Source organism: Ailuropoda melanoleuca, chromosome 18 (genome assembly GCF_002007445.2).
Source record: "Ailuropoda melanoleuca isolate Jingjing chromosome 18, ASM200744v2, whole genome shotgun sequence".
Taxonomy (NCBI): Eukaryota; Metazoa; Chordata; class Mammalia; order Carnivora; family Ursidae; genus Ailuropoda; species Ailuropoda melanoleuca.
In genome coordinates this window covers 6,752,821-6,777,442 of record NC_048235.1, presented here as the reverse complement: position 1 = coordinate 6,777,442, position 24,622 = coordinate 6,752,821, and the positions used below count along the sequence as shown (strand labels likewise).

Genomic DNA, 24,622 nt, shown 5'->3' with positions numbered 1-24,622 from the left:
GGCTCAGTGTCCTTCCACTTCTGCACAAAGTGGGGGGTGTGCAGTCACACTGTCTGTGTCTCCTGCCCCCAGGACCCACTGGCCATGGGGACCCATGCCTTGTGTGGGGCTGGCGCTCGTGCTCGCTCTTGCCTCGGGCTGTAAGCACACACTGGACCCCTTGAACCTGCTGTGCAGGTTTTCTCAGCAACTTGGAATTAGGCACTGGTTTCTTCCAGTGGCACTTAGCTGCCTTTTAACCTTGGCCACCGTCGCGTTACAGTCCAGCCTTCCGCACAGCCTGACCCCCAGGGAACAGTGAAACACAGCATCCCTCTCACTTTCGCCATCTCGGTTTCTCACGGTACCTCCCTGAAGCTAATCTTGCCCCGGAGCGACTTCACCCCCTGGGAAAACGCAGGACCGAGAGGCTCTTACTCAACCACTTCTCGGGTCCCTGCGCACACCTCCTTTCCTCCACTTCATCCGACTTTACCATGTTTCATCAGGGCTCCTGGCAAAGAGACAGACAAGGTGACCTTGAACTAGACAGGTCGGCACAACACCTAATAAAACAGTATACGAGTCCCAATTGTCTCCTGTGAATCTGTTCACGTTGCCGAATTAACAGCTTTGACAAGCACTTGCACCATTCAGCTTAAAACTGACCCTCAACAGCTGCCACAGTGTCTGTAATTTGACACCCTGTGACAACAAAGGTGGGATGTGACTCCTGGAAAGATGTCCCTCACTATTAAAAACACACCAGTCATGACTGTTCATCAGATTCATTCATTTTAGAAAAGTTTACTGACCTTCCAGTATGTATTAGGCCTTGTTCCAGATGATGGGGATGCATTAGTGAGGAAAAACAACAACAACAATTAAAAACCTCCTGCCTTCACGGAGCTTACGGTCTTCCAGGCAGGGGCGAGCAAGTAATAAATACAATAAAAGTGTGTTAAAACATGTGGAAAAGAAATAAAGATGCGAAAGAGAGATCAAATGAGGGGAGGGTGTAGCAGGTTATAATTCTAAATGAGGTAGTCATAATCTCATGAAGACAATGGTATCTGAGCAGGTCTCATGGGGGTTTTGAGTGAGCCATGATCCACGCATAGGGAACAGTGATGCAAAGGCCCTCCAGTAAAGTGTTTCTGATAGCCAGTGAGCAGACCAGGATGGCTCGCACGCAGAGAGCAGAAGAAGGTGTAGACAGATGAGAACCAGACCATGTGGCCCACAAGGCCACTCTACGGACTGGCTGCTTCTCTGACACAAATGAGGAAGAAGAAAAATAGGATCAACACTTTTTTTTTTTAAACGATTTTATTTATTTGACAGAGACAGAGACAGAGACAGCCAGTGAGAGAGGGAACACAAGCAGGGGAAGTGGGAGAGGAAGAAGCAGGCTCATAGCAGAGGAGCCTGATGTGGGGCTCGATCCCATAATGCCGGGATCACGCCCTGAGCCGAAGGCAGACGCTTAACCGCTGTGCCACCCAGGCGCCCCAACACTATTTTTTAAAATGCTCTATCTGGCTGCTGGGTAGAATTCTGGCTCAGATGATCAGAGTGCAAGCAGGCCAAGAACTCAGAAGTACCGCTAAACAATCCAGACGAGAGGATGGAACTCTGGGCCAATATCGTAGCGGCAGAGGCGGTGAGAAGGGACCAGATTGCTGGCTGGATTTTGAAGGTGGAGCAAAGAGGATTTGCTGGCACACTGGACGTGGGGCATTTTTTGGCCTGAATTATTGGAAAGACAGTAGCGCTGGCAATGGAGATGAAGATTTGGGTGGGGGGGGGAGAGGAAGGTTGGGGCTCAATTTCAGGTAAGTTAAGGTGAGACGTCGAGCAGGCAGGTGGACGTGAGTCTGGAAAAAGGTCTAGGCTGCAGATGTAAATGTATCTAGTCATCAGCATTCAGATGGCTTCTAAAGCTTTGAGACTGATGATGTCAGCACGAGAGTACAGATCATGAAGAGAAGGCGCCCAAGAACGGTGGGCTAGGACACTGCCCTGGGAACTCAGGAGGAAGAACTGGCAAACTGTCATGAAGAGGAGGAGGAAGAACAGCATGGGAGAGAAGGCAGCCGCAAGGCAGGAACTAAACCCAGCAGGGGTGGTGTCCTACAAGCCAAGGAAGAAAAGTTTGGAGGAAGACTCGTGGCCGGCACCACTAATACATCAAGTCAGACGAAGACCAAGACCTGATCACTGGATTTAGCCATGCAGAGGTGATTCATGACAAGGGTTTTGGAGAAGTGACAGGAAGCAAAAGCCTGGTTGAAGTGGGTTCAAGAGGCTACGAGAGGAGAGGCACCAGAGGCAGTGAAGCGGTGTGAACACGGGATGATGTCCAAGACAATGCAGAAACACAGCGATGGCTGAAGGGAAGTAGAGACAAGAGGGTTGGTTTGCTTTAAGATGGGACAGCTCAGGAGAGGGGAGAACCGTCATGCAGGAGAACGGACAGTTGAAGGAATGTCTTCACTAGGCAAGGAGGGATGGCTCAAGGACACATGGGGTCTGTTGGTCTTGATAGAAACACGGACCGTCCATCCATAGGATCAGGAAGGAAGGCACCTTATGTGGGTACAGATGCTGGTAGGTAGATGTGGTTGTGCAAATTCTCTTGTGGTTGATACATTTTCTCAGTAAAATGGGAATGAGGGTATCAACTAAGAGGAAGGTAGGCCCCACAACCCTGCCTCCTCTACAGGTAATGCAGCGCAAAATACTAAGGTTCAGTTTAGCCAGATTCTGACATGATTCAGTATCATCATTCACAGGTCTCATTATTCACAGGTAGAGGCCAATGGCTTCACACAAATGGTGTCCCTCATTCCATCCTAGAGACATACATGAAAAAATGTCATTAAAACCTCACTATTCAGGACTACTTTGGGTAACCTTAATTACTGACATCAACCTAATGATCATCAGTTGATGGTGTTAATCTCATTAAAAGGAAGTACCGATTTGTATTTGTTTACACGATCTTGGGCTTACTAGGATCATAATGGTTCCTGATTTTTTATTTTATTCTATGCCTTCTGAAAACCCAGATTGTTTTCTGGGAAGTTTTCCACTCCGTAAGGACTACTGCTCACTGTTCAGTGGCTAGACGGGACCATCCGTCGCTGCCCCCTTATCAGAACATCTGAATTTAATTCAGCAGTAATTCATCACTGGATTTGGTTGTAATTGGTTAAACAAAATATTTAAGAGTACAACTCATATCAAATTTTTTGCGCCACTCCTTGAACCACTCTATGACATACATTTCGGAAGAGAGCCATAGAAACAAACAGTAAAAACCTGGTTAAAAAAACATAGGGTTTTTAATAAAAACCTCTGCCTTTTTTTTTTTTTAATCCACATAGTCAAATGCCCCGGAGCTCCTAATAATGTCTTATCAAGAAGAAATTCAAACCTAAATTATCCTGGTTTCTATCCCAGATTTCCCTCCCAGGGACTGTCTAATAATGTGTAAAAGGGGTCTATAAGGTTGTGCCTCAGGACTACCTAGAATCCTCACTGTGGGAAATTTGATTCCACAGACAGCTTATGGAGAGCACAGCTGAAACCTCCTTTATAACCAATGCTAAGGGGTAGGTTAAAAAAAGTTTTTATATCCAGGATTAATTCCTTAAGGCATCGGAGGTTATCCTGGTGTAGACATCTATATGCTCCCCAAATTATTGTCAACTATCAGATATTTTAGAAAGTCTAAGAGATCCAACCAGGGGAAATTTGGCTATTTAGCAAGAGAAAGTCTCAGTGGATGGCCCTCCAAAACTTTATGGTTACTGGATCACATATTTAAAAGACAAAGGGGAGTACATGCCCTTGTAAATAAATTCTGTTGTGCTTTGGAGGATAAATTCAAAAATATAAAGGCTGATATACTTAAAATGCATGAGACCATTAAATCTCTTTGCACAGCTGTCAGTGAAAAGTGAAATATGTCGTTCTGGCTGAGACGAGCCTCAAAGAGAACCACAAACCAAATCCTTACAGGTGCAATATAGGTCTTACTTTACTGGTGTTTTACTCTCTTCTCTATGATCAAAAATAACACACAACATGACATCAAAAAAATATATAAAGAAATGCTGAAATGGTCATGAAACTAACAGCTCTGCACATACTGAAGAAAAGATGTTTATGGCCCGACGACGGTGCACAGGACAACACAGATGTCAGCCGAAGGGCAAGTGCAGGAAGGATGGCAGGTGGAGCAGCAGTCGCTGTGGAAAGAGACAGACTGGCAACTGTCGAACGACTTCAGTGCGACAGAAACTGTTCCAGCTACAGATGCTGCGTGACCTTGGCTTGAATACATTTCAGAATTCGTTTTTTAATACTTGATGAGATGTTTGGGAATTAAAATGAAATGTTAGCATAACCTCTTCCTTGCTCACATATATAGATTGCATTTCTCTCTGGTACTAGGATTTCCCCACCTGGGAAGCAGGGTCATCTTGAGGCTTTCTCCCTGCCGAATGCAGCAACCACTAGCACAGGACTTTCCATACTGAACAAGTATTTGACTTTGACTTGTGTTTCTCCTCTGATTGCCCCTAAGCTCCTTGGGGACAGCGACTATGGTGTTTAACTAATATTCTTGACAGCTTCACACAATGCCTGCAGTGAAGTAAACATGTGTGGGATTAATCAGATCCTTCCTCCGTCCCCTCCTAAAACTGCGTGTGGTTTTAAAATACAGGCTCACTCATAGCATAATGTATAGATGTGTCCAATCACCATGTCATACACCTAAAACTAATGAAACACTGTGCACCAACTATACCTTAATGATTAAAAAAAAATATATAGGCTGTCTCCCCACCTACCATCTCCATCCTTACTTAACCTTTCCCAAGATTTCTTGGCAAAAACTTCTACCCCACCATCTGTTTCATCTCCTTTGAAAATTATTAACACTCTACTCTTTTCTTTTTCTTTCTTTTTTTTTTTTTTGAGATTTATGATTTGAGAGAGAGAGAGAGAGGGAATTCAAGCAGGGGGAAGGGCAGAGGGAGAGAGAGAATCCCAAGCAGGCTCACAGAGCCTGACTCGGGGATCGATCTCACGACCCTCAAGACCTGAACTGAAATCAAGAATCAGATGCTCAACCAACTGAGCCACCCAGGTGCCCCCAGTATCTTGTTTTCTAATGATCTACAATGGAGTGAGGCTTACATGTTAGAGGACCACATTTTCATAAGGACCAAAAGCTAGATGGGAGTAAAATACTATATTTACCAGAATTTCCAAAAAAGTAAGCTTTATGGGAAGGTTTAGGAATTCTGTTTAGGAATTCTTCAAGGGGAGAGATTTTGGAAGGGACTGATGTATTTTCAGCAACCAGGGCTAGCATGCCCTGGTTTCTGTTTGAGATGTTCACTCAGCATTTAAATGGTTGCTTTAAAATATCAATTCTAATGCTTCATTTGGGCTTTGAGAGGAATGATACATGAAGATCTTTTAATTCAGTTGTCTATCATTTGGGCTCTAGACCCAAGTTACATGATTCCCGGCACACTATCATTTATAAAATAATCAGCTTTGGAAAGTATACTTGGGACATAATAAAAATTTCAACTTATGACTGACCATCTCAAGCACTTGCATATATTTTTAAGCTTTTTTTTTTTTTTTAATTCCATTTTAGGACGAAATTCTGGTATACCAGTGATGGTTTGTTCCACTTATTTTGAGAGCTATTGTGTACGAACTGGCCAAGGCTCTTGCAATAAACCTAAGATTTGCAAGTTATTCACTGGTCCTACTATAGAATCTGGGGTTATCACCTCTTTGTGTATGCTCCAGCTTCCCAGACAAACTCAAAAATTAATTTCCACAAGCCTATTTTCTTTGTTATAACTATACACAAATGCCCAATATATGCTTGACTTCCTCACATTGACCCTTATAATCCTGTTACTGTGTGATCTGAACATTTCATCCTTTTTCCCCCCTGAAATAGAGACGAAAATCTCCTATGCCACAATTTTAAGTATGATTGAGAAGGGTTCACCTTCCCATTTTCAAGTGGCTTAATAATATGAAATCGTCAAAACAACATATATCTTCAGAGACAGCACATGATTTATTGTGCTGATTACCACTTATCCTGCCTATCCATGGGTGAACAAGGAAGATGAACTTTTCAGAACAGAGCAAGACTTTTCCATAGATAAATGTTTCAACTCTAGTACAACTATATATTTTCCCCCACAGAGAAAAGAAAATACCATATTTACTCTCATAGTCTCGCCCCCTTTTTTTTTTTTTTTTGTTTGCCACATGCTTTTTTCTCCCCTAATACAACACTTTTCTTAATCAGAGGTCACTTACCTACCAATTTAAACCATCAAAGAACCTAATTTTAAAGTGGTCTGTAAGCACCAAAGAGAGGTCTTTAGGTTCATACATCAAAACACATTCTACAATTTTTTAAGAGCAGAGCTTTCAAATATTTACCCAGAGGCTAAATGCTTTGTATATAATTCGAGGGCACCAAATGATTGCAAACCCTTCATTAAGGAAAAGAGCGTTCTTCCAATTTATGGGTCTGGGAAGAAAGCCCGATCTGGGAGAAAAAGGAGCAAACAATTACCAGGACGTTTAGTTTGCTAGACACTAAGCTAAGAGTTTCATGTGTCCTTTAATCTAATCCTGACCAAATCAGCAAAGATGTGAGGGTATGCATCTCTATAGGAGGAAGTAACGAAAGAGCTGGAATTCAAAATCAACATGGTCAGATATTCTTTTCTCTACATCAAACCAAATACCTAACTGTCAGATTAAAAGCTACAATGGCCATGAAAAATCACCTTCCTTAGTCTCCTCATCTGTAAGATTGTTACTTGTTCTTCATTATCCTTTGTTCCATGATTCCATATAAGGCTGAATGCTGAAAATAATGACCCTCAGTCATTAAGGTGTGCATTTAAAAAGGTAAGGGATTATATAATGCATGTTCTCGATCACGGTATCTCCCCTGCCAGGTCAGTATCATATTGCATGTTCTATAAAAATTTTATTTATTTTTTAAATTTTATTTATTTATTTGACAGAGATAGAGACAGCCAGCACGAGAGGGAACACAAGCAGGGGGAGTGGGAGAGGAAGAAGCAGGCTCATAGCGGAAGAGCCTGATGTGGGGCTCGATCCCATAATGCCGGGATCACTCCCTGAGCTGAAGGCAGACGCTTAACCGCTGTGCCACCCAGGCGCCCCTATTAAAATTTTAAAACCCCTTTGTGTTGAAAGGAATAAGCTTCCTTTAGCTCGAAAATGAATCTCTGTGGATTAGCTCATCCCTTCACACAATGGCACTAAAATGAGTTATGATTTCTTTTTTCCCCGCTATGAACAAGAGGAAAAAAGGAGGAAAACTTTTACTTTGTGGCTTCATTATTTTCTCGTGGTAGGAATTTCCACATAACATACATAACAAAATACACACACTCATAATGCAAGATTCTGGACTGAATTTAGGGTTTTAAGTCCTTAATCATTTTGAGCTATTCAACACTTTTCTGTTCTCCATCCATTTAAATTGTTTATTAAATGCCTACTCTCTTTACGACACTGTGAAGAACATAAAAAGAGGAGTAAGAGTAGCTATCATATTGAATACGTGTATCAGATCGTAAGGAGTGATAGAATAGCCAGAGGATCATGTTTCAAAAGAAAGGAATGCTTATAAATAAACTGTTTCATACCCAGTTTGGTGAAAAGGAGATCGAAAACATATGCAGATTACACACCGATTTCACTAAAAAATTGTATCCACCCAACAATTAAAATCGGAGGATTGACTCTTCGCAACTCATCAACTGGAGATGTTCATTGATATTCCAATATTGTTTCTTACCATAAGGTTCCACAAGCTCCAGCAGAGTTTTATGCAATGTGCTTACACAGTTGCATAATTTTATGCTGACAAGACAGTGGATCAAAATTCAGAGAAATAATATAATGCATACACGACTAGCAGATGCTGCGATCTTGTACGGGTAGGCTTCTTCAAAACAAGGATCATTGTCACAGGGAGACACACATTGAAGTATGTTATCTCTGAACTCCAAATTGAAGCAAAAAGGAGGGAACACTATCCGATACACTAACTGGTTCATTAATGGCAGCAACTACGGGGGGGGGGGTTGGTTTTTCAGTACAGTGATTACCTGAATTATTTTAAATGCCCAGTTAATATCTCTTCAACTTTCCTTTGTATTTTTTGTTTAGTGCAATGTAAAAAATATAGTATGCAGTTGTTAACTTATTTTTAAACCCTGTCTTGTGAAAACTAGTAAATTCAAGCCAGTAGCAGAAACATTTAAACAGCTTTAACTCCCTGCTGTAAATGTCTGGGAAACATGGGATCATCTGTTACAGGAATGATCATGCTGGAGATCAGTGACAACCTACATTTTGATTAAATTTACTATCGATCCAGCAACCTTCTGAAATGCAAAAGACACTTTCTGTTTACAATTATTGTTATTATCATTATTTGATCAAAGCCCCAGCAAGTGAAACCATGGCAAAATATTTACAATTTTCCCAATAGCCACAAAGAAGTTGCTATTACTTCCATATTGATTTTCAAATCCAGTTCCCATAAAACCAGATTCCTGATCCCAATCATAAAGACGTATTCCAATTTTTAATACCACTTTATGTCAGAACAGTTTTAAGTGCGGGCCTTTTTATTTAGAGGTTATAGGTTACTTAGTTTAGTATTGCTTCCAAGAGATGTTAACAATTGCCGAACAATTAGTGAAGAATTTGCGTTCTATTATCAGGTTACACTCTCTTGTGCAATCTGAATAGAGGATCGGAAGTCCTTAGAAGAGAATTCTCAGCATAGGTAAATTGATAATTGAACAAAACTACAAGCGGTGGGTGGATACAACCAAAAACCCAAGGTCTTACTTCGCTAGTTAATAATCACAACTACATATTAAGCAATATGGTGTTTCTGCCTCTGAAGTAGCCAGTTTCTCCCTGAATCTTTTATAACTGAGAAAAGGCTACAGTTAGGAGAACAGGCTTTGGATTCCAAAGGAGGGAACCCCCCCCTTCACCCCCTGGTTCAAACCCTTACTAGTCATGTGATCTTGGGCGACTTAATTAAATTTACTCGTAACCTCCCATTCCTCAACTGTAGAATCATAGGGTTATTATTTCTCCTAACTACACGAAATGTAAAGGTTCTTCAAAGGCACTTTATGTCTTGCCACCAGAGATAATCACAACAAACTTAAAGGAAATGTCCCTGCTATTTTGGCCTAAATACCAATGAGGTGATATTTATTTAAAACATTAAGTTGGATTCTCACAGGAGGAAGTTTATCTTATTCATCTTTGCATCCCCAGGAGCTAGCATGAAACCTAACACAAAATATATGACTGCTGAATGATGTAAATAAATCCTGATACCCACACACATATTCATGTCATATCCATTTCTGAGCCTACTGCCTTTACTTGGGAAATAGCAACTCTGTCCCCTCTTATCTCCACCACCAGCCCTCCCCCCTGGATTCCTGCGGCCCTCTCCTAAGTGAGGGTGCAGTCTGTACTTTGGCTTTCCTCCAGTCTTTTATTTTTCCTTTTCAAGATAGAGTGCTCTTTCCAAAGTGTGAGTGGATCGCACCACACTTTGAAGACCCCCATTACTTGTAAGATAAATACAAAGTCCCTAACCAGGTCTACAAAGATCTCCATGGTCTGGCTCCTGCCCAGCAACCTCAAACGACCTACCTTCTAGCTCATTTCTATTTTCCAGTCACACTGCTTCTCTTTCAATCCTTCAAATATTTGAAGCTTCCTTCCTTTGCTAATGCTCTGCCTAACGTGTTCTGCCTGTCAGCCTTCCGCCCATGTGCTGCTTATTCCTCACCCTTCATACTTCAGTTTAATTGTCAGCCGAGCCTCTCCTGACCTTCCTGAGTCCTTACAGAACCAAGTAGGAGAGCCTTCAGAGGATTTATCAATTTATATTTATGTTCTTAATGATTGCCCTTGTACCTTCCCAACTCAAGTGGAGGCTCCACGGGGAAAGCATTTGCTTTTGCTCCCCAGATGACTTGATATTCAAAATTTTGTGGAATGCATGATTTTTATAAATATTAATATTCTAACAGTCAAGATCTAGCCTTGTGGTACCCTGACCTCATTTTGAGAAACACTACACTAAAGAATAGGTGCAGAGCATTTAATGACGTATAAAGTCAAAATAAATAAAACGCAAGGACAGTTGGAAGAAGATGCAAAACTTAACTCTTTTCCAAGTTTGAAAAATATTATTTTCTCAGACTTAGAGCCTTATTTCTTTCAAGTTGTGAACATACGCGAATTTCATAGCAAGCCATTTTTTCTTCCCAGACCAAAGGCTAGGAGGGAGTTTTGCAGGAGAAATTAAGTACAGCTCAATATTGCATGCATCCATGGAAATACAATCATCCACACATCCAAAGGGGTTTTAAGGCATGATGGCTTATTCAGAATATTTTTAGTACAAATTCTAAATTCTTAACAAATGAATATCACACCATCTGCCATGAATGCCTTGAGTGGCCAGAAGCTGTGCTACAATTTATTTTAAGAAGAAAGAAATTCACCTAAGGGAACCAGAGCTGGGTTCCACAGCCCCTTCATTAGATGGCAATATTAAGTTGAGTGGGAAGGTCAGTGCAACATTTTTTGTGTGCAATTTTAGAATTATAAGTTAGTTGTGCTACACTTATCAACTGCAGGATAGCAGGCAGGTGAGAAGCTGGAATTCCACGCTAAAAGCTTATTGTCTTAAAAATGTGAAGGGAAAAAAATGGAGAGATCTGATAATATTAACAGCAGAAAATACACCTATGGACACAAGGAGACCATCTTTTGTTGAACTGTAGAAAACTAAGCAAGGTGATTCGTAATAAAACACCTTCGATCAATCCTTGCCTGGGCATCTCCCTCTGGCAGCCTTTGCTCAGCTGTCCCCTAGTCTCTACACAGGTGCAGGAGCACTGACTTGTCCCTCTTGAAAGGTCCTTAAAGTTAGGGAAACGCTGAGCCCCACGGAGCCTGTTCAAGAGCAAAGAGATGACACTTTGGGCCCTGGAATCCCGACGGGATCTTTATTCCTTTGTCCCCTGCTGACCCCATAGCAAATTACATTAAAGGCTCACCTGGGTAGAGACCACAGCCAGCGAGGCTGCGTGAGGCAAGACCGGGCCTCCCAGGCTCTGCAGGGCGCTTCCCCGCACGTCCTTCACCGCCTGGCCCGGGCGCACTCGCGCCCGAATTTTCTCTCCATTTAGAGTACAACCTGGTCCTTCCACCATCTCCCAAACGGTACCGGGGTTCACTAGTTGCAGGACCCCGCGGAGAAAGCTCCTGTGCAACTTAATCCGCGCGCGGGTTCTTGCGCGGAGAGGACGTTCAAATCTCCCGCGCTTCCGGCACTACTTTGGCCGCCAGGCCCCGCCCCCCTTCCGTCTGGCCCCGCCCCGCCCCCCCACTCAGGTCCATCTGGCCCCGCCCCGGCCCCTCCCGTTGAGGGCTGCCGGGCCCCGCCTCAACACGCCCGGAGTGCGTGGAGCCCACCCCACCCGCTAAACTGCAACAGCTGAAGCAATTGGGACCCCAGAAACTCCAACCTTTTTGTTTTGAGGTTTTGCTCTTGTCTTTGAACTATTCAATACACGTCCCTTTTGTGATCTTGTCCTCTTATTGTGCCCTAAAATTCAAGGTCCTCTCTGTCTTGGCAGGCTTTGGTTTTTGTATGCCCTATTCAGATGTGGGTAAGGAGGAGAGGAGCTCAGAAAAAGGGTTTTTAGAACAAGCAGCCTACATATCTTCTCCTGTAGAGTTAGCATACTTTCGAAAATGTGGCTTTATATGCATATTTTAGTCTCTATGTTAAAAACCCTTTCATGTTTTAGATAGATGAGCTAAGTGAGTTCTACCAAAATTCATCAACCATTCTTTTATGGGATGCCCCAGATGAATGCTGTTTGAAATTGCTTTATAAGAGGCAGGGCGCTATGGAAATATGAAGGCAATGCATAGCTTTTCACATTTACGCAAAGGTGCACGCATATAAATATATGAAGCTAATGACTCCATACAATTTTGTAAATAAAAAATCTAATCCTTTTTGAAAATTAAAATATAGCACATTAAAACAGAATGTTCATTTGTCTGTGATTTAATCAGCCTATCACTGTGCTGTAGTTAAACCAGAAGAATATGTATACTAGAGCCTTGAATTCAAACATTTAAGCAGCATTAAATCTTTCTCTTTGTGGGAAGAGATTAGTGATCAAGTTAGCGGGATCACGTTCAAGATTCTTTGTACTCTACTCCCTTGTTTAATTGTTGTTTACTCTTCTAGGTCAAATTACTAAATAATTGAGAAAGAATCCTCCTGTTCATCGCAACCCAAATTCAGTCATAATCTCTGCCCATTGATGGAGGAAAGTGCCATACACCTTTCTTGCTTTTACCTTTTTTTTTTTTTAAAGATTTTATTTGTTTATTTGACAGAGAGAAAGACAGCCAGCGAGAGAGGGAACACAAGCAGGGGAAGTGGGAGAGGAAGAAGCAGGCTCATAGCGGAGGAGCCTGATGTGGGGCTCGATCCCATAACGCCGGAATCACGCCCTGAGCTGAAGGCAGACACTTAGCGACTGCACCACCCAGGCGCCCCCTCTACCTTTGTATTAATTATTTATTGCAACCTAGTAAATTACCCCGTTTTTAAATTTCCGAGTTCCTGCAGGTCAGGAACGTGGCAGTGGTCTGGCTGGGTGGTTCTGCGTCAGTAGTCTCAGGCAGCTGCCGTGCAGGTGTTGGCCAGGGCTGCCGTCGTATCCGGCCTTGATTTTAGCTGGAAGATCCACTTCTGAGGTGGCTCACTAGCACAGCTGTGACAGGAGGTCTCGCTGTCTCATGCCCTGAATCTGCTCCTGACACGGCCGCTGAGCTCCCCCGGAGGTGTGGCCTAAAAGAGAGGCAAGGAGAAAGCTGTAATGGTCTGTATTACTGAGCGTCTGACGTGACACATCCACACCTTCGCTACTTCCATTCCTTAGAATCCAGTCAATCCGTGTAGCCCATACGGGGTAGAGGTGGGGAATAAAGTTTATTTCTTGAGGGGAAGAGTATTAAATAATTTGTGACCATATTTTAAAGCCATCACTATCTTCACTAATCTGAATGATTCATCAGGGACTTCTCATTTCTCTTCAGGTTGCACTGCGTGCACGTTTGGCTCAAACAGAATCTTTAGTTGGAATTAGGTTTACCATTCCCCACAGAGCTCAGTAAGAGTTGGGGAGTAACACTGGAGATACCAAGACTCTTCATGGATGTGCCCTGAAGAGCCAAGCCAGATTTTGTTCGTCTGTGACTTGCCCTTGAGTATTGTGCTACTTCTCCTTCGACCCTTCCTTGCATCCAGTTACGAGTACAGTCACACGCATCATGCGTCTGCAGTGCCTGTCAAGAGTCGCCTCACCACTGCAAGCAAACCTACGTGGGTACAGACTCTCGGTGCTCTTCTTAGGCTCTGTCAGGAACCTCCCAACGGCCATCCTGTCTGCCCTTAACCTTTCACACTCTGACCAGAGTCATCTTCCGCAGCGCGATGTATTCTCTGATGACTTTATCAAAGTCATTTGTTTTCTCCAAAACTCCTCGTCTTCGTATGTAAAATCAAATATATTTTTGCTGTTAACCTCCACATGATTGTTCAAATTCCCAAATAACCTAATAATATCTGAAAGCACTTTGAGAAATCTAAAACACCCTACAAGTTCAAGTTCAAGGAATTACGATACGTTCTGTTTGCTACTCTTACAATATTTCCTGTATTTTGTTTCTTGGCTCATGCTATTATTCTTAACTTTTTCGTTTTAACTCCTCTTCAACCTAGCTTAGTGACATTCTCCCACCTTGAAATCCTAGTTGAATGTGTATCCTCTAAAAAACCTTTCAGGTACAGTCAGAATTAATCTCTTGTCTTCTGAAGTTGGTTTTCCCCTAGATTTGACCAAACCTACCTGGTGTTGGATTTAATTGGGTGCATACCGGTCTCCCACTAGATTCATTCCTTGAAGACAGTCAAGCGAGTATTCTGTTTATCTTTAGACTTCCCTTAGCACTCAGGATGTTCTTTTGCACATAATAAACATTTAACGAATATTTGTTGAATTCAATTATGATTATTAGAACTTTCTGCCCCCAAGTACCTTTTCTTATATCTTTAGTGTCATTCTTATGAATTGAGATTTTATGGTCTCAGAAGTCCTTATTAAAATAAACATTAATAAAAATAGCTAATACCTTAAGTTCCCTATGGTATACTTTCTTTATTAGATCAACAAACCAAAAATCTTGATGTATTTTTGAGGAAATCTGATCAACCACATATACAATCATTTGTGTACATTCATTTCTACCAATTTATCTTCACAATAACCCTGTATGATAGGATAGATAATATTTGTATTTTATGGATAAAGGAATTGAGTTTCAAACCAGTGGTTATTTTCCATGATCACATGTAGGGACCAACAAAGATACAGAAATGAAACCCAAATTTTCTGACCCTGAGACTGGTATTATTTTCACTAACATCACAGGTACGTGTAGATGAAACGAAGATGTCTTAAACACTGGAAAAGATAGCTTTCTCCAGGACCTCAGTCACTAACATACAGCACGTAGGTATGTAGCACTAGCGGAAAACGTGTTGAACAGGGTAAGAAATCGCCAAAAAGAGATGGAGGGGAGCTAAAGATAAACATGAATTTTACTTCCAAAGATTTGCATTAATAAAAACATATTTAATGCCTGCTCTGCGTGAGGCACTGAGTCAGGCTGCACACAAAAGATTACAATGTAGTTAGGGATACTGACATTAAAAGATGTAAAAGGAAAAGAGAGCCCATGTTATGTACAAAAAAGGACTTAGAGACTGAGAGAATTCATTGAAGGGACACATCACTCAGAAGCAATATGTCTGGGAGATGCTCAGAGAAATGATGGAGTCTGAGCCAGTCCTTTAAGAAGGAAGGCCCCCGGTGAGTAGAAAGGTCAACTAAGAGCATTCTAAGTAAGAGGAATACAGGCAAATATGTGATGTATTTAAGACACAGCGATTAAAGCAGAGATTGGCAGGCAGGGGAGTAGTAGTAGATAACACTGGAAAGATTCCTAGGGACCTCTGTGTGGAGAGCCCAGGATAAGGAAGAGCAAAATTCATTTTCCTGGGATACGGGTAACCATGAAACGTTTGAGCAGATGTAGGGACGCCAACAACTGAAATCCAGAACTTCAAACTATGGAGAGGAACCCACTCTGCAGTTTGGATCCCTTATTGGCTTATGCTTCATTAAGAAATAGATGCGGATGCCTGGGGAGCTCAGTAGGTTAAGTGTCTGCCTTCAGCTCAGGTCATGATGCCAGAGGCCTGGGATCGAGCCCCACATCAGACTCCTTGCTCAGTGGGGAGCCTGCTTCTCGCTCTCCCTCTGCTGCTCCCCTGCTTGTTCTTTCTCTCTCTCTCTCAAATAAATAAAATCTTAAAAAAAAAAAAAGAAAGAAACAGATGGGTCACAGCTGCCCATAGTAGGTGGGCAGAGTTGCTTACATAATGCTGAGTTCATAACACTGAAGAATCCTTAGTTCAAAATTCCTCTGTTTTCACTAACAATTATCCCAGATACTTATTTCATGCTTCTATGTGCCAGGCAACGTTCAACGTGTTCTGCAAATGCAGACTCTTTTGATCCTCACAATAATCCTCTGAGGTTGGCACTATTCTTATCTTCATTTTACAAATGGAGGAACTGGCCCAGAGAGGTTAGGTAATTTGTTCAAGGCCACAGAGTTGGGATCCAAAAAGCCAACGTCTTCACCAAATATTTTCAGCAACATCAATTATATTACACTGGCCTTCAACCAGATATTTTTTGGCAATGACTTAAGAAATGGTGGTTTAGAGGAAAAGCAACCTTTTAGTCAGCCTTATATAGGAATTAAAGACAATTTAAAAACCTTCCCTTAGTGTATTAAGTTATGACGTATTTTGGATAGTGCAACTTTGTTTTCAGCCCTCTCTTTACAAAGTCTTCGGCAGATTTTTTAGGCGGAATGATAAAAATGTAGCAAGGGGGAAATTTCTTTAATTTCTGTGTTTTACATAAACTACCTGAATATATTTAACAAGTAGAGAGATAACATCCACCCCTCTCAACATCCTCTTAATTTGAGCTCTGAATAAAGGAAACAGTCATTAGTGCACACTAGGTGCAGGTGTTTTTGGTGGTATTTACTAAAGTCTCCACTTTCTAGCCATTAAGAGAAACTTTTAACATTAGACGATCAGAAGAGTAATAAAACACACAGCAACAGAAACCATTTTGACAGTTTTATTGTTTGAAGCAGATCGCAAACGTTGAGGCTTTGCAGAGCAGTGGATTTCGTTCCACGGAGAAGGCTAGAAGTGCCAGGTGACAGTTTTCTGCCAGCAAAGTCACAGTCAAAACTGCAGAATAAACAAGGGCTCTGAGGTGATGCACGAAACCACCCCGACACATCGAATCTTTCCAGAGTGCTGTGAAATCTAGGATTGCGGTGCTTTAATTCCAGCTTTGTTTTGCACAATTCTCTGCAGAAGGGATTTTTCTCATTTGTTTTGTAACTTAAGCATATTAAGTAAGTAAAGATAGTTTCTGAGCATGAACCTGATTTGGGGGACACCAATAACGAAACAGTTATTAAGCACTCACAGAAGAGCCAACATAATCTCTTCATGAGGGTTTTCCTCCATGGGAGAGGATAGGAGAATTGATTTCTTTCCTATTCTGAAGCAGAACAGTGAGTTATTTTTTTGTTAATATCTTGGGGCAACATTCTTCATCAGTCTCAGCCTCCAGAGAATGTATTCAGGTTGAGGCATGAAATGCACCATTTACTCATTCATTCAAACAACAATCATTGGGCTCTTCCTACGTTGCAGGAAGTGTGCTAGATCCATGGGTACAGATGAAAGTCAGAGTTCTAAGCAGCTCCCAGACTAGTGCAGGGAGACGAGTTCTCCAACAGGTAAGCTCCGAGCGCCACAAGCAGATGTGGCCAGGAGACCTGGGATTCCAGACACCCCTGCTCCATTTTGAGGAGGAAGAGAGAGAAGCGCATCTCATGAAGACTTGGAGAAGGGGATTTTCAGGCAGATGGGGAAGAAACAATTTCTGAAGCCAGGAGGTGTGAGAAAACTTCATATTAGGGGAACTGTAAGAACGTCCGGAAGACAAGAGGTCAGGAAGTGAGGGCTGATGGAGTCCAGGGAAGTCAGCAAACCAACATTTGAAAAATCTAAGACGATGTGCAGAGAAGTATGGATATTATTTTGAGAGTAATAGAGGGAGCAAATAAAAATTTTATGCAGGAGAATGACATGATTACATAAAATTCCCTTAATGGTCACCAGAACAGTGTGAAGCAGTGATTCTCAACCGGGGCGATTTGGCCCGTTTGGGGACAGTTGGTCACATGTAGGGGGAAGGGAGTGCTATTGGCATCTAATGGGCAGAGGGCAGGGATGCTGCAAAATAGCTTACAATGCACAGGACGTGCCGCCACAACAAAGAAGTCTCCAGTCCAAAATGTCCACAGTGCTGACGCTGAGAAACCCTGGTGTGCTATGCTGATTGACGGACCTCTCCCCAAGTTCACGTACTAATCCTTGGAACTTGTGACTATGTTTCCTTACACGGCAAAAGAGATTTTGCAGATGTGACTAAGGATTGTGGGGTTCAGTGAATAGCCTGGGTTATCCAGGGGGGCTCAATGTAATCATAAGTGCTGATAAGGGGAAAGCAGGAGAGTCAGAGATGGAAAAAGTACTGTGAGCACAGAAGCAGTCAATGAAGGAGACGTGGTGACACCAGGCTGATGCCTTTGAAGATGGAAGAAGAAGCCATGAGCCAAGGGATGTAGGTGGCCTCTAGCAGCTAGAAGGGGCAAGGACAGAGTCTCCCTGAGAGTCTCCGAAAGGAGCCAGCCCTGCTGACCCCTTGATGTCAGGCCAATAAGACTGGTCTTGGATTTTTGACTTCCGGAATAGTTAGAGAATACATTTGTGTTGTGTTAGGCCACTTAACTTGTAGTTTGTTATAGCAGCAATAGGAAATTAATATATCTGTTTTGGGGGATGGGAGAGATGGGAAGCAAATCTCGAGGCAGAGTAAACAGTAAGGAGATGTCAATATTGCCAGGCACTTATCTGATCACTGTAGATACAACAGTGAGCAAGGCAGGAAACAAAAAAATTCCTGCTCTCTTGAAGTTTCTAAACTAGTTATTTATATGACTTCTTGTTATACTCCAGAAAATAATCCTTTGGATAATGCTAATTTCCTTCCCCCTTCCCTTAGACATCAGCTAACTTTTTCTATTTTGAATAGAAAGTTTTATTTTTGATATATTCAAATTTATCAGGATTTCACATTATGATTCATACTCCCCTCCCCCTCTAAGGTCATTTCAGTGTCATAAAATATCACTCTACATTTTTTCTATTAACTTTATTTATAGTTTTCTTATGATCTGTTAATTATTGTTCCCAATTATTACTCACTTCTTCAAAGCAATATCATTAACCCTACCCCCGCCATGTGTTCCTATAGAGGAATAGACTTCACCACACCACTGTCAGGACCAGCCATGTGACTACCTTTGCTCAATGGAGTGTGAGTTCTCTTATCTGATCATAAACTTGTGGAGGAGGGTTGCCTGGGTGGCTCAGTCGTTAAGTGTCTGCCTTCTGCCCAGGGCTTGATTCCTGGGATCGAGCCCCACATCAGGCTCCTCTGCTGGGAGCCTGCTTCTTCCTCTCCCACTCCCCCTGCTTGTGTTCCCTCTCTCGCTGGCTGTCTCTCTTTCTGCCAAATAAATAAATAAAATCTAAAAAAAAAAAAACAAACCCATAAAAAAAAACTTATGAAGGAGAAATACAATGTTTATTGTTGGAAGCCACTGAGATTTTGGGATGGTTCGTTACATTGCATAACCTAGGGAAATGTGATTAAAACACTTATGCTTATATTTAAGTCTTTAGGCTATGATGCCATCATTGTCATATGCAAAGTTATCCTTAATATACAAATATGTTTGGTCTCTCTATTGTGTTTCATTGATCTATCTGTTCCTGCACCAATTCTAAACGATTTTTATGACTGTGACAATATACTGTGTCTTAATGTCTTCTGAGTTCCTACTTTTCAGTCTTCCTTCTCAAAATTATGCTAGTTTCATAAGAATGTTTAAGCTTATGAGTTATGTTTAGACATTGTTTCCTGTTCTCCCCAAAATTTCAATGAAATATTGATTACAAATCCATTAAATATGTAGGTAAGCTTGGGAAACCATTCATAGTTTTACAACGTTAACCTATCTGCTTTTATTAAGGTCTCATTTAATCAACTCTAGAAATTTTACAATTCTTTATGTAAAAATATTGTGTTTTCTTCCTTGGTTTAATTCCTAGTTATTTCATTGTGTGGGTTGCTATTTTAAATGGTATTTTATTTTCTATTATAGTTTTAGTTGCTGTTGTTGTTGTATTTCTATGTGAGCTGCTAGACTTCAATATGAAACGTATACGCCCAACTGGGGGAAGAGAGGAAAATATTAACACTTCTCTGTATGTATGTTTTTTAAATTTTACTTTAACACTTTTATGTTTAGGCAAATAGTATCTAATGTATTAATACATTAGTTCTGTAATAAGCAGAAGAGTTAATTTTTAGGAGGCACTAACTTTGTGCTAGGTACTACAAATGCTTTCCAAGTATGAATTTACTTTATCCTCACAATATCTTAAGTGGTTAAGTGTTGCTATTATTATTATTATTATTATTTTCATTTCACAGACAAGAAGAGTGAGGCAGAGAGTAATTATGTAATTCCCTTAAGTTCACATAAGCAGTAAGTAACAGAACTAAGATTTGAGGGGCGCCTGGGTGGCACAGCGGTTAGGCGTCTGCCTTCGGCTCAGGGCGTGATCCCGGCATTATGGGATCGAGCCCCACATCAGGCTCTTCTGCTGTGAGCCTGCTTCTTCCTCTCCCACTCCCCCTGCTTGTGTTCCCCTCTCTCGCTGGCTGTCTCTATCTCTGTCGAATAAATAAATAAAATCTTAAAAAAAAAAAAAAAGATTTGAACCCAAGGCAATCTTGCTAATAGTATATACACTGGTTTGTATGTAAATTATGTAATTGCAATTTATAAATAAATATTGGGGTCATTCTAGGCTCATAGGATGAGTTGGCTTGCTTTTTAAAGATTGTTGTTTTTTTAAGTTTTATTTATCAATTTTTAGGGGAACCAATATTTTGAGACTAGTAGAAAAATGCTATTAATCTTTGAAGGTTATATTGTATCTGGCAATTCACTTAATTCTTTTATTAGATGTCCTAATTTGTTCATTCTGTTGGGTTTTCTATGTAGATGATCTTATCATTTCCAAATAAAGACAGTTTTATCTCTTCCTTTCCAATTCTTATCATTCCTAATTATTTTCCTTGTCTTATTGTGCTGGCTGGGGCCTTCAGTACTATATTGAATAGTAGTGGTGATAAGAGATATCCTTGCTTTGTTGAGTTCAAAATTTCTTCAATAAACACTATCTAGTTGATCCTTTTAAGTAAATACTTTTATCAAGTTAAAGACATCATATTTGTTCTCAGTTTTCTTAGTTTTTCATCTATCAGAACATAACCACAAAACTTATTGAAAGCTTTCTGTATCTACTGAGATCATTTATTTTTCTTGTTTAGTCACATTATTATGATGAATTACACTGACAGAATTTTGATCAGTAAACCATTGTAGCATTCCCAGGATGATCCCTATCAATTCATACTGTATCATTCTTAACCGATTATGAATTTATTTGGCTACTGCTTTACTTCATATTTTCTCATTTGTGTTCAGAAGTGAACTAAGACTATTTACTCCTTTTTTCCTTTATATCATCCTTATCCAATTTTTTAAAAGATTTTTTCATTTATGACAGAGAGAGAGGGCATGAGAGAGAGAGAACACAAGTGGTGGGGGAGAGGGAGAAGCAGGCTCCCCACTGAGCAGAGAGCCTGACTCAGGGCTTGATCCCAGGACCCCAGGACCATGACCTGAGACAAAGGCAGACGCCCAACTGACTGAGTGACCCAGGCACCCCATCCTTATCCAATTTTTATACCAACCTATTAGGCTGATAAAATGACTCGTGCCATCTTTGTTTTTTCTGGAAGAGCTTTCACAAGATAAAATTATCTGCCTTTTAAACTTTGACTTACCAATTTTTAAAGGACCCTATTTCAACTAACTCTGAGGTATTTAGTTAGCAAGGAAGGAAAGGAAGGATACTAAAGCTGTGTTATGACATTTTCTAGAGGAAACTGACTTACATGGTTAAATATTTTCTGCAATTCATCATAAGATAAGTGAGCTTTACAGCTTCACAGCAGAATTTTGAAATTCATAATTTTTGGCAGTTTGGGAAAGGATTAGGAACATTGACACTTAATGTATATTTGTTTCATGTGGCATTGCTATTTTGGTTGCCAACCATTTTTGAAGGACATTTCCCCCACAATTCCTGTCAGATTATTAATGCAAAGAATTGAAATAACTATGTCAACATAAACTATGTTTTATTGGTCAAATTGAAAGACAAAAAGGGATCAGTTCCCAGAAGGTGATTACTATAATCATTAGAATTCTGGTGGGGACCATATCTGTTCCACTGAGAAGATACATCACGGTAATAATTTTTCAAATATGTGGGATTCCCACTAAAGGGAAGGTAAAGGGGCAACTGTTATCAGCCTTGACTGGGTCAGAATGTGGGGGGTGGGTTTAGTGAGGAGCTCCCCTTAAGAAATAAAAGCTGACAAATACATATCTTAATAGCATTATTTAAAAGATTTTATGTATTTATTTGAGATAGACAAAGAGCGTGTGCACAAGCTGGGGGAGGGGCAGAGGGAAAGGGAGAAGCAGGCTCCCTGCTCAGTGGGGAGCCCAATGCAGGGCTCGATCCCAGGACCCCAGGATCATGACCTGAGCCGAAGGCAGACACTTAATAGACTTGGCCACCCAGCCACTCCAAAATCTTACTAGCTTTTAACTAGCATCCCAGACAGGGATTCAGTCATTTTAGACCAAGGACCATTCAGTCATTTTAGGCCACTACCAAGAAGACACTGGAGAATCAACCTGGATTTTAAAACAGAAATGCTTCAATTATGCCGTTTATGCCTTGCCTTCTAATTTGTGGACATCAAACTCTACCAGATTGTGTTGAGGCATGATTTGAAGTTCAGGCAACACTGAAATTGAGAGCTGGGGAATGACAGCAACAGATGGACCTTGTTAAACGCATGAAGCAATCAAAGGTGTGCAAAGTCTGAGCAAAAATACTCAATCCTGAGCTTGACAGACCATATAGAAGCAGGTTATGTCATTAGCTGAAGGTCAAATATAAATATAGTGAGCTTGTTTAAGACAGTTGGGTGTGCTCTATCCTTCTCAATCACATTCATATATCTGGGGATAACTTGTCAGCCATGTGCATATCCATCTCTACCTATGTAATAAAACAAGAAGAAATCTCAGAGGGTGACTGAGTCCAATCCATTGTGTTTGATGTCTTAATGAGAACACAATAGTTAGAATACAGTAAAATGGATTCATATCCCTAACAGAACAGGGGGGTCCATTTCAACAGCCAAATACAAGATCACTTCTTGCCCTAAGTTTTAGCATATAATTTTAATCAGCTTCCAAGGTCAACAAAAGAACTCAGTCCTATTTGTAGATGTCTTGAAACCCATTAAAAAAACCAAGAACAATATTTTGATATTGTTCATTTTATGCAGCCAAGGTTCAGAGTTTATCTGATAAGCCTCAAGAAGGATTCTTTGGCATTTCTCATCTAATTATTGTTGGCTTGGACCCAATTTGAGCTAGTGATTAGGCCATAACAGGCTCTATTTTCCATTATTAATGTCTTGGACTTGAAAGGTTTATCAGACCCAAAGCAATTAGACATTTAAAATTCTGGCCCTTTTGCTTACTTGCTAAATACTGACACCTGAGATTTTTCTGTTCCACTATTCTCATTTGTGAAGCAATTGGAAAATGCTCAGGGGGGAGGTGTGTGTCTGTGTGCATGCACGCACGTGTACGTGTTTCAGTCTTTCAAGGGTAAGCATCCACCTTTATAAATAGTCTACATTTGTTAGCAAAGCTGAGAAACTCTGCATTCTCTTCCCGATTAACTCGGCTAAGGCATCAGAGCCATATCCTAAATGCCGACTGGAATTACAGTCTCTTTTAGATGTGGAGGTTTGCTTCAGCAGACGTTTATGTGACAGCTTGATTATCAATGGTGTGATTAATTCCTCAGCACATGCACATCAGGACTTGCTTCCGAGGTTGAGTGCTAATGTGAAAGGGGTGGATAAGCGCGGCACATTGGGAGTTCAAAACTCCCAGAAGGGAAGTTACAGTAAGCATGACATCAACTCAGATAGAAAAGGCCAAGCAAGTTACAGAAACATTTGCAAGGATTCCAGATAAGGAAATAATTTTGTACAAATTTCACCTTAGAGTGTCTTCCAAACTGTATAGGAAGTTGAATTGTTTTTACAGCAGGGCAGTCAATAATCTTCCTCAGTGTCGCTTGGATTTAGTGCTTCATTTTAGAAAAAGGATTGATATTTCAAAGGAGAAAACCACTACTTGGAGGATTTCTGATTACCCCAATGATGCCTGATGGGAGAAAGTCTGCACAGAGTTCTTGATTGATAACCTAGAAAGTTTAAAGGATTTTTCCTTACAGAAACTATTCTAGAAGAGTAGAAAATGTAGCAGTATAAGTCTCCAGCAGAAGTTTGAATTTGGCTTCCGATAGATTCGTGAATTTCTTAAGAACTTCTCCTTTGGTATTAGTTACGGATTATATCTGTGAGTGTGTGTGTGTGTGTGTGTGTGTGTGTGTGAGTGTGTATGTGTATATATATGTGTATGTGTGTGTGTGTGTGTATATATATGTGTATGTGTGTATGTGTGTGTATACACGGAATGTATGTAACGGAAACACAATTATGGTAGCTTCACAAATAGGGGTTTCTTTTTCTCATATATTAAGTCTGGACATGGTAGGTGAGGTTGGTGTTGTGGCATGATATCATCAACATCCTGGCCTTATTTTGTCTTTCTGTTCATTCATCCTCACGGTTACCTCATGGTTCCAAGATAGCATTCTCTACCTCTATAGAACATCCTTCTGTGTTCTAGGCAAGAGGAATAAGAAAACTATGAGGAGAAAGGGCTGGCACCTATGTCAGGAAAGCAAAACTACATAGAAATTCCTGGTAGTTTTCAGCTTATTTCATTGACCAAACAATGTCATAGGATCAGTCATTGCTGTAATAGAGTCTGAAAAATGGTGTAGATACCTTTTCTTTTCTTTTTTTTTCTCCTTTCCTTTCCTCTCTTTTCTTTCTCTTCTCTTCTTTCTCTTCTCTTCTCTTCTTTTTCTTCTCCT

At 40.9% G+C, this 24,622-nt stretch overlaps 1 protein-coding gene and 1 long non-coding RNA gene across 3 annotated transcripts in view; both read right to left on the bottom strand.

Annotated features, from left to right (window-relative positions):
- NEIL3 (nei like DNA glycosylase 3) overlaps nt 1–11,465 on the bottom strand; it is a 46,870-nt gene extending 35,405 nt beyond the window's left edge. For both annotated transcript variants that reach the window (XM_002924741.4, XM_034647641.1), the window contains exon 1: nt 11,187–11,465. In XM_002924741.4, the coding sequence (XP_002924787.2) occupies nt 11,187–11,342 (156 nt within the window). In that variant the 5' untranslated portion in view covers nt 11,343–11,465. The remainder of the gene's footprint in view (nt 1–11,186) is intronic.
- A 1,250-nt stretch (nt 11,466–12,715) lies between these two features.
- The window catches only part of LOC117797114, a 264,228-nt gene continuing 252,321 nt past the window's right edge, over nt 12,716–24,622 (bottom strand). The window contains exon 4 of the long non-coding RNA XR_004622000.1: nt 12,716–13,003. This is a non-coding gene — a long non-coding RNA (uncharacterized LOC117797114). The remainder of the gene's footprint in view (nt 13,004–24,622) is intronic.